Raw genomic sequence first — 11,723 nt, 5'->3', positions numbered from 1 at the left:
CAATGTTAAACACATACCAAAATGTTCCCTTGTATCACGACTGTGAATTGAAAAAAATGAGTTTCAATGCATTCAAAATCCGTCATTATATATCACTACTATAGATTATAAATAGATGATTATGACGTATGTAACGACACTTCTGAAGATAATGATAGAGAACTTAAGAAAAACACCCATTTCCGGCGCAGTTCGATTAAAAATTACTAAAGCAACAAGAAATATGAATTACATTTAAAGTTTTTGTTAGTGTCAATTATTACAAACATTGGAAAAATACGTTTAATTATTAAATAAGAATACGTAACTAACCCATTTTTAAGATACTATTTCCTTTCCAATACCTATGATTGTTTGGAAGAGTAGCGTCGCGATGAGGACGCTGTAATCTCATAAACTTTCTGTACTTTAAGCTCTTCTAATACAAATTAGTGGAGAAAGAGCGAGAACACAAATAATTACATAAGTATATATAGGTTTTAATCGACTTCCTATTGCTAAGATTTAGAAAAAATAGAAAACATGAAAACAGGAATTTTTTATGACTACAAGAAAAATGTTTTTAGAAAAATAGTCTCAATTTACGGCATTGTCTGTTATAAATATTAATAATTATTATTTAATTATTAATAACAATAAGACAATTAAAAACCATTGTATATAGTTTAATTATTAATATTCATTAAAATTAGACTATACGTAATGGTTTTTTGTTGTTTAATTTTAATAAATCTCAAATCTTTCACGCTTGGTGAACCGCGCGTATCATAAAACAGCAGCGAACTATTATTAATAAACATTTGAAATTGACGATAACAATTAGTATTCGAGTGCTATCGGTTGTTGTACTCTAAATATAGGATGTATATGTACTATGAGGAGATAAAATGCCGTCATTGTTGCGTACAGTATCCAATCTGTAGCGAGGCGGAGCCGCGACTCGCTCGCAGCATCATTCGCGCGCTAGCTTTCGGACGAGACGGTACCCTCACCGGCCTCAGCTATGGGGCCCCCGACTATCCTAAAGTACCTTCTCCTCTGTAACGCCTTCCTCCTATCCCTATCGGAATGCCCGCAACGCTGTGTGTGCGATCGCAACTCGGTCCGCTGCCTGCACCAAGGCCTGCAAGCCGTTCCGAAGGCGCCGCCAGAAGCCCACACGCTGTAAGTAAACTTTTTCAAAGTTTTATTGGCGCGTTTATTTTAGTCTGACCTGCGTGCAAAGCGAAATATTCATCTTGGTTTGCCTGTGTTGCCCTGCGAAAACCGGTTTGTATTTATATTATGCTCTGGAGCGGCTGGTGGCATCGAGTCTGCAATTATTTTAAGTTAATAATTATGTTGGATAATTTTCCTATCAGAATTAGGTTATGTATTGCAAGAAAACTAATTGCGGAGTTAATTCTAGCGTGAATTTGCGTACTATCATTTAACAAACATTTTATTTATTTCACTAGAAAATTAAGTTACTAGTTTAAAAGTGAACGATATTTTAAATATTTGTGCAATTATTATTTGGACAAAGACTTACTGCCGAATAAATTTCAGAAGACAAGAATATTATTATGAACCTGCTATAAATTTATCTAAATAATGTTTTACCTATAAACAATATAAATAATAAAAAATTATTTTTAAAACATATACGAGCATGTCTAATATATTAAGATTTTTTTATTCAATTTTGATAGGGAATTTTCTTGAAACATGAATTTACCTAAATAAAAAATGTGATTAATTAATTTACGATGCATTTTCTCGTTAAATCAATACAGCTCTGATTTATAAGTTGCAACATTACCTATGTTTCACTTTTTAATTAAAATTATTGAAACATGTAGATGTTTAAAAATTATGTTATATGTTATATATATCGCTTAAAAAATCCACCATATTATTTTACTTTAAATCAAAATAATTTAAAATATCTGAATAAAAACGAATTTAATGAAATTCGTATAAAATATTCCCACCACATTAAAAGCCGTAAATATAATGCAATTGCTTAATAGATTAAATAAATATTAAAATAATCTCATTTATTGCCACTAATAAAAAAAGACGCCTGATAGCAATGATATGCGATAAAAACAAAAAAAAATACCTTCCGCACCTCGCGACATAATTTTTTAAACAATCAAAACCAATAATATAACACGAACTTTTACATTATTGAAAAAAAAAAGAAAAATGGTTATATCAAATATAGTAGAGTCGAGACTTTTAAAAAAATTACTAAAATGTCATAAAACTTCAAAGCACAAATAGAATTAATGCTAGTCTAAAGTTTCTATATAAATTTAGTATAAAGTTCGTTAATATTAACTTAAACCCCATTAACTAAACTATGGCTTTGTCCTTACAGTTGAGACAAATTAAATGACGGTAATAATTATGCTTGTATCACTGACAGGTACTTCAAAAATCAAGATAAAAGACTATATCCTTAAATATCAAACTGTTCAAATTAACCTGTAGCGTTATCCAGGTCATATTTACGAACATTACAAATTGTTATACGAAAGGAATACAATCTTCTAATTTACATTGTTTGCTAAACTTGCATTCGCGTCTTGGTTCATGATGTGTTTATTTTATCCCATTTCCCTCATACTGCGCGGTCTCAAAGCGAAATTTAATTATAACAGACTAAACTTTCGCAATTATAACACAAGTGCATTTAGTACAAATTCAGAGAGGGCTATTCGAAAGAAACAGCTTTGTATGTGACTAATATAATTCGAGGATAGAAGACGAGAGGATAAAATTGTACAAAGGTTAGCGCGAACGCAAACATGTGTAAAATTAGATGAACGTAAAAAATACTTTTTGATTTTACGAAAAAAGCGGCGGAAAGAATTATTTCATTTTTTTTATTGAATAATATTGAACACACGTAAACTAATCAAATAAAATATTAAATTTTTCTAATAATAAGAATGGAAACTTTTCAATAAACATTTATCTGTTAAATAATATAAACTATTAATCGAAATCATACGAAATCTACAGAAAAAAGGAACAAATAAAAGATTTACGTGTTCACGGATATTATGTGCTTAGCTTTTTTAAAAGCCTGTTTTCGCCTTAATGGAAATAAGCTTTGACCATTTCAAAGCGTAAAGGCCATGTAAATAAATATCTTTTAAATTTGTTGTAATTCTAAGATCAAAGGTCTAATCCAAACATGCGTTCTCAAAAATTATTTATTTATGTTGTTTGATTTCAATATATTAATAATGTTTAACTATCACTTGATATTCAACTTGAAACTCATTTAATCGAAAAAAATCGATTAAATTGATAGGTATGACTGCATTAAGAATATGAGAAAAAAATGTTATTGGAAGACGTACGTTTTAGTAAGATTAAACTACTTAAAATGACACACCCTACTTATATTGTAAACACTCTTTCTCTTTCTCGCTGTTGGGATCTGTGTGAAATTTTGTACAAATTAGTCTGAATTAAATAACGCATAGGCTACATTTTAGGCGGGTAACACACGAATCCGCAGGTTCCGGCTAGTAGTAGATAAAACAAGAACTTAATTTGTTTCTTAAGGAAAGAAATTAATTTGTCTGATAAATTTGATATATTTCTTTATTATTGTCAATATATCTCCCATTAATACGATTGATTTAAATTTGAAATGAATTAGACTTTACAAAATGCGTAATTTTAATATTTGATCACTTTTAAACAAACATTCGTACGCACTCAGTGGAACTCTCATCGGTAGACTAATCTAACACCTTCCATATTAACCTCACTATTACGCGATCCAACTAAGAATAAGGATGACAATGCTCTTTAAGTGTCAAGAAAAAAAAGTTAAAAACACGATACAATTTATCTATTTAGGAATCCTTTCAATATCGATTTTGTTTAGCTTGACTCATATTTAATATTTAATTACTTTATTTATTAATTCGAGTGTCAATAAATAATTTGAACAAACATTTATGTTAACGTCAGATAATATCGCAAAATCAATCCAAATTTTAGTTGAAATGCATAGTAGGCCGAGTAAAAACAGAGCGAGCTAGAAGAAAATAAGAACTCATTTCAATAACAACATAATTATCTTTATATCTAAAATCAATAGAGCTTAACTTTAATTGCGTATAGTACATTAAATGATACAGCACTAGGTACTTCTCTAGATTGCTTCAATAAAGAGAAAGCACAGTCAGCCGTATAGGTTAAAGCTTGCAGTTTACATGGGGAAAATAAATAAACACTGGCAACCGTTTAAGTTTACCAATCGTTCCAGGATCAGGCCAAATACAAACAGTTATTGCTGAATAAAAGCAAAAGTATTCTCACCCGCAGATGTACTCTATCGGTTAATAAATGATTGTTCATTTCATTATTTTCTAATTAAAAATGTTTGGGTGTGAAAATCGATAACAATAAATAAGTGCATATGAAAATAGTATCGTACTGTATATATCGCCTTTGGGTGTTATACAATCAACGGGGATTAAATAACTAGAGACTAATCTTCTGAGTTGGCTGGCGCACTGCCGTGCATCATTGGCAACTTTTAAACTGTACAGCAAGGCTTCCAGTTGAATGGATACTAAGAAGTTCTACAGATGACTTCAGTAATCGGTAATTATATTATTGTGAGACCTTTTATAGGCATGGGAGCTGAGTTGGCGGGTCGCCTGTAGGCGAGAGATCATCACCGCCCATGAACATTCGCAGAGGTAATGGCTCTGCGACTGCGCTGTCCGCTTTTAAGGGAAAAGAGATGAGGAAAGGATTGACGGATGGAAAGAAGGAATGCACTGGGAAGGGTGAGGAAAGAAAAAGGGGCCTCCGGCTCCCCCACTCACCTGCTACTATCTCACGTCATTTTCTGGGAAGTTGTGGTACTTCCCCGGTGTGGTGCTGGCACAATTCGTGCCTAAGCGTGCTCGACTCCCACATTATAAAACATATATAATGAATAAATTGATCAATATTCAATCAATGTTATAAGGAATATTAAAAAAATATATAATTAGTTTCAATCAGATAAACTATGTAGCAATATAAGTAAATGTCTTTGTTATAACTAATTCTAATTAAACCGCGGTCTAACGGAATAAGGATACCCTAGATATTTTAACATCAACAATCAACATACATAATTTTTCTCGATACAATAATGAGATCGGCCGCCTATTAATAGTTTATACAATTAATTATGACTCATACATTTTGATGCTACGTGAAATTTGTACCTGCTATGTTTAAATGTTGAAACGTATAACAGGCGACAGCAAACACATAAAGTTTTGATATTTAAAACATTTTATGAATACTATATTATATTGTAATATTTCGATACGAATGGGATGAGCGGGACTCGGGATATACCACACTCGCCATATAAGATCGGCTGGGGAGGGAGGAGTGGCGGAGTTGGAGGTGCATATCCTCTACCTCACCCTTTCGGGCCTCGCATTTGCAGATATGTTCCCTCTAATATGTCCGCAACTCACCAGCTCAGTTGCCCGCACAAAAATTAAGTTGTTGCTTATGGTGATTGTGAATAAAAACAGAACATTTACTTGATTCTGATTCTCTTTGAGATACACGGAATTGGTATTTTTCGACAAAAAGTTTACCAAATGGTAAAATTAATAAATTAATTTTCAATCTGAGAGTAGCCTGCTCGCTCTTTGAAAGGCTTAATCAGAAAAGAAAATTACACGTTGTAATAAATAAATTTGCTATATTTTTAACTGTTAAAATATTCAATAATGCTAGCTGAAGCTCATCGTAGTGTATAATATTTATTTAAAATTTACATTAAAATGACAACAATAGCCGAAATACTGACAACACATCTCTTCTGACAGAAAAGAGATGTGTTGACGAAACAACAAGTTAAACAATGTAGATGTAGTATATAAAAAGCTATAAGCCTGAGTTAATCTTTTAGCAGTCAACGAGAAAATGAGAATTTAGTTTTTTAATGCTGGCTTTTGAAATTTTTTAAGCTTTTGACACTTATGCTTTAAAAAAGGAAGTGGATTTAAATGATATGTTTAACTGAAAAAAATATCAAGTCCGAATTTTACAGTTTGTCCTATATAGTTTACTTCTAGGAGCCCCTGAGAGTACTTCAGTTGTCACAGATTAGAATTAAAGAAAATACACAAAAGTGTGCCCGTAAGCGAATAGTCCACGAATCAGTGTACCTACGCATTTGTTAAAAACAAGTGCATATAAGATATTCTGGTAACTCAGGTTTATGTTTCTAATATCTAGAGAACAGAAACCCGATACATTGTATACGAATAATTTGCTAATTACCAAGGTCTTATACAAATTGCATTTGGGCACCAAGAGAAGGGAAGAGACAGGGTTTCCTTTTTACCCGGATTGGTAGGTACATTCGTTTAATGAAATGTCCACATAGTATTATGCTTGCTATTGTCAAGCTTTGTTTATTATTAGAGAACTTGTACGAAAGCGTTGTCCTGCATCGTATTATAAAAGTAATTAACTTAATAGTAATGTAATCACCACCAACGCTGCATGTGACGTATTATATTCTCATTTTAAAAGAGCGCATAATTTAGCATAAAATTGAATTTCACATTTTACAGCTTAGCGCTATAATATTCGGGAAAAATGCGTGAATTTTCGTGGCATTACAATTTACATTTAACCTATTTATAGATTATTTAGTTTCTTCGTTATGAAGTATTTTATTTTTAAATAACAAAATAGTTTTAATTATACACTTGGACGTAAATTATTCTGAATCGTGAAGCCAGATCACTGTGTAAATTAACAAAACATTTAAACTTTTTTGATTGCGTTTTTAGTAATTTTGAATTATTTTTTCAAAAATAGTGACCCACTTCCAATTAGCTAACGTACAGTACAGAGCATGTTTCAATTTACCCTGTTTGCAAAATATTGGAATAGCATATTGGAATTCTGAAATCTCAAGATAAAAAATTCATTGATAATTCTCATAACAATTAAGGCATAATGAAACTTTGCCTCTTATGGGTTGGTTCACATATTGTGTGTATGTGTTTTTGTATAAATTAATCGTTGTCACGCATAATATTATATACAATGAGAGTCTTTAATTAGGACCGTTTAATAAGAAAAGACAAAGATTTTTGAAATAAAGGAAAATTGTTATACGAACGCGTTTAGACGATGTGAAACAATGAACTATTTCAAGGAACGTAGAAACGACACAAGAATGTAAGCGCAAGAGATAAGAATTTTAATGCTTAATCGCTGATAACGAGGTGATAAATTCCAAGTTGGTAATTTTTTATGCCAGAGACTTTACAAGATACGAAACGTCTTTACTTGCTTACAAACCACCATTATAAAACCTTCTTGACATACACCTCCACATATGTAGCGGAGGTCAAACTATAAACTCACTCGCGTGTCGCGTTTTTACAAACATTTAGAATGTTTTAATAAGATTTCATTGGACAATAGGGCAAAACACGAAATTGAAATCAATCACAATACATGACAATCTGGAAATTAAATAAAAGCCCGGCGTTCTGTAAATGAAGTGCTAAAAGTAATGCGTAGACAAAGAGTATTTACGATTTCTTCATTACAATTGACGCTCGAACCGCGGCGAGTTCAACAGAAAATCAGCGCTTCAATTGTCTTTGACAGCACTGTGTTGAACGTACGTAGTGAAATTCTCGTTTGATTTTCACGTTTTATACCAAAATATGTAGATTATTAGTTCTATATCACAGCCTTTGAAGTTCAGTAAATTAATATTCTAGTCTAGCTTTGCGTATCTACAATTTTGCATTCGTGCTATAACCTAGTAACCTAGTACTTTGGAATTGTACAACACATTGTAAAACAACTGTACCCTACTACTTTGGAATTTGACGGTAATATTTTTCATTTATTTTTATACAACATTCGTTCATCGAAAGTCTAACAAGCATGGCTGCCGCGACTCTTCCAATTTTTTAATTTTCAAATCAAAATAATGCAAGGTTCTGCTGATGAGAACTAGAGGCAAGACAGATAGAGATACAGAGCTGGAGAGAAAGAGAGTAGATATAACAGATGTACCTAATATACTAATTTCTATAAAACAATTTGCATTGTTAGAAGCGTGGTGGGGTAAAGTCCAAGCTTGCAAGTTATAAGTACCCTTTATCAACGGATTATGAGAAATGTAGCAGGAGGTTCCATGAAACTGCGCCATTGGTAGAAGTTTGTTTTATAGTATATACCTATTATAATATACTAGCGCTTGCCCGCGGCTTCGCACGCCTTAAATTCGGAGTATTTTAATAGATGTTATTATACATATAAACCTTCCTCTTGAATCACTCTATCTATTAGAAACCCCATTGAAATCCGTTGCGTAGTTTTATTTAAGCGTACATAATCACATAGGGATAGAAAAAGCGACTTTGTTTTATACTATGCAGTGATGAAATAATTATATGCTCATATTAAGTTGAGTTAGTAGTTTTTTGTTACATATTGTTAATTTTGTTAAGAGCTTCACACACTTTACACAGCAATTTCAGTTCCAAACACACAAAACAAACACCTAACTAATTCAATTGCGGATTTTAAACATGAACTTACAACAAAATACTTTTAGTTATGTCACTTTCACTTTCAGTGGGCTGCCTGGCAGAGACCACGTATAAGTGACAAGGCCCCCAGCGCAGTATATTTGTTTTAGTTTTGTTTCATGGTATTATATGTTAGCAGCACAATAAAGGGTTCAAATGGTGAAAAAATGATATGATGGACAAACATATCAACATTAAAAAAAACAAATACATAAATAATTATACTTACACACATAGGTACATATATCAGTAATTATGTAACACAGTTTTAAAAAAATTCCGCCCTCAAATTTACCAAACACTGCTCACCAAAACCGTCAAACACTGATTCAATCGAAATGGTCGTCAGTTTTTCGTGTATATCAAAAAATGTTTGATCGATTAAAAAAAATGGCCAAATTCTATCTAATTAGACAATAGCGTGTGGGAAAAAAAAGAGATTTTCATAAATTTTCAATTTAAACTTGATGTTTTCGGCGAAGGATCTGTGCGATGTTGCATTTTTCTTTAATATGTGCATATTGAAAAGTTCTCCTCTGCTCTTGCAATGAGGTATCGAAAATTAATTCACCGACAGCTGTGTTTATCCAAATTACTTAAAGATATATGATTATTAAAATTTTCCTTTAAAATTGAGAGTTTATGATTGATAAATTTAACATAATATTGTGAAAACACGTTTTATAATATACTAGATGCACGACGCGGCTCCCCCCAGCTAAATGATTTTTCTTTCCCTTAGTTTTACAGACCAAAAATCTTTGAAATCCGTTCTGTTGTAAATGGTGCAATTAACGCGAATTTGTGTGCATAGCTTTAGACCCTTCTAGAATACGACCGGACTGTTCTTATGACCTAAGCAACTACTGAATTTAAACTGTAACTCTGTGAAAATAAGGTCACATTTCAAGATGTTATCGCAATATTTATATTGCGTTTAGTCACTTACGGCACGCCGGTTTGATGAAATCACTCAGGTCTAGGTAACGTTGTGATTTCAATTTAAAAAACGTCTCGCATTCCAATTTATAGGTTTCCTTCGGTGAGCGTCTTAAGCTTTTGCGTGAAGTATTGAAAGCTCGTGAATCACACTTTTATCTCTAGGAATAATGCATTTAAGCTATAAAGATGAAATTGTGGAATGAATGAAATGAATGGATGTATCTAGTTTGTATATTAGTATTTAGTTAGTTGATTATCAATCATCGATAACCCATATACATTATGTAAATACAGTGGATTCTGATCTCCTGTCGGTCTTTCTCCGCTTCTAAACATTAGCTGTATTGCTTGAGTAACAGGTTGTGCATTTGTTGTATAAAAAAGTGTTATCGAAATGTTTAGAACATTCTATACAGTAGACAAAATATAATGTATGTGTTGTATTTTGTGGTTTCGCCCACATGGAAGAACAATACGAAACTTCAAAAATGCAAATGCGTATTGGAAAAAATTGGAGAATAGCAACAAAATATATTTTTTGTGCAACCGTAGACTTCATTCGCTGCATGTGTATATGAAACATCCGCTTAGGAAATGTATATATGAAAAAAAATATAATGAACCGGTTGGAGAAGTAAACTTCTTTATTATTTCAAATTGTGAAGAAGAAAACACCGTTTGATATTTATAATGAATTTTTGTCAAATGTTTTAGTAACTTTTATACTACTTAGAAATCCTTGAATCTTTGAAACGGATAAGAATATTATATAAATTTTTGGATTCCAATATATTCAAAGGAGGTTGTCTGAATCTTTGGATAAATTCAACATAGACATATATTTTATAATGTAATAAACGACATAGCTGTACGTGATGCCAATAATGTGTGTAAGGAATTTAATATGAAGCCATAATATAGCATTATATCGTCCAAATTTTCAATCTTTTGACGTTAAAATATTCTTGTAGGGACTAATCGTTCAGCGATGATGTATTGGCGTATTCGCAGTGGAAAATGTAAAATTGTCGGAGATAAAACTCATATTTATGAGTTATATCTATATTCTTTGGTCATATATTATTTAAAGTAGAACGTGAATATTACAGGTGACACATAGGCACGTTGAGGTACTACTTTTTATATTTTTCATAGATGATTAAACCTTTTGAATTAAGACAGAGAGTGGTCCGTGAGAATTTAGAATTTCTATAGTCTACATATAGAAGTCAGAGAAATTGTTATGAAAACAGATATTAATTATGTCGATTAGAATTATCTGTATCAATGTATCATAAATGAATTTACAGATAAATATCATCCCTACTAATATTATAAATGCGAAAGTAACTCTGTCTGTCTGTCTGTTACGCTTTCACGCTTAAGCCACTGAACCGATTTTGATACAATTTGGTATGAAGATAGAACTGAATTTGGGAAAGGACATAGGATACTTTTTATCGCGAAAAAAGGGTAGAAAGGGTTGAAAGAGGGGATGAAAGTTTGTATGAAAGTTCGTTATTGTCAAACCGAATGAAAATGAAAATGAATGTTTTGATGAAACTTGATATGAAGATGGAGCTAAACGTGGAAAATAACAAACCATAACCATAAAATACTCCTTACCATGTCGCGCGATATAAGCGAATTCTACGCGGGCGAAGCCGCGGGCGAAAAGCTAGTAAATAATATTTTCGTCGAGTTTTGTAAAGTCAACAAATAATCGTTTTGTATGCAAACGTTTTCAATTATTTATTACCAACGATCCGAATTCCTTTTTCGAAAAGTTAATAGGCATGGGTTTTCATCCTGTTGTTGATGTTTTTTTAACACTCAATACAAACTATTACAAAGTACATTACCATGATATTGTTGGGGCATTGCCATTATAAATTTATTTAATTATGAATAAAAATATACATATAATTACATATTCAAATCTGGAGCTAAATTATGAATTTGTAGAATTATTGTCTTTGTAATGAGCAACTGTTAACATTCTTAACCGCATTTTTTGATAGTAAATCGAACGTATCTGTGTATACATATGTAATGCTTGCAGATATGTACTATAATAAATTAGCATATATTTATATCACGACTGATACAATTAAGAAAACATTAGTCGTGGACTATGGAAACCGACATGGTACCACTGATCTCTGAAATATGGAATGATGACAA

General features: G+C 31.8%; 1 protein-coding gene across 1 annotated transcript in view; it reads left to right on the top strand.

The window, feature by feature from the left end:
- Positions 1–925: 925 nt before the first annotated feature.
- Positions 926–11,723, top strand: part of LOC119835485 (peroxidasin) — a 40,603-nt gene continuing 29,805 nt past the window's right edge. The window contains exon 1 of the mRNA XM_038360332.1: positions 926–1,164. Coding sequence (XP_038216260.1) covers positions 1,004–1,164 — 161 coding nt within the window. The 5' untranslated portion in view covers positions 926–1,003. The remainder of the gene's footprint in view (positions 1,165–11,723) is intronic.

Source organism: Zerene cesonia, chromosome Z, assembly GCF_012273895.1.
Source record: "Zerene cesonia ecotype Mississippi chromosome Z, Zerene_cesonia_1.1, whole genome shotgun sequence".
Taxonomy (NCBI): domain Eukaryota; kingdom Metazoa; phylum Arthropoda; class Insecta; order Lepidoptera; family Pieridae; genus Zerene; species Zerene cesonia.
The sequence above is the reverse complement of the archived record's forward strand: the minus strand, read 5'-3'. Positions and strand labels throughout refer to the sequence as shown.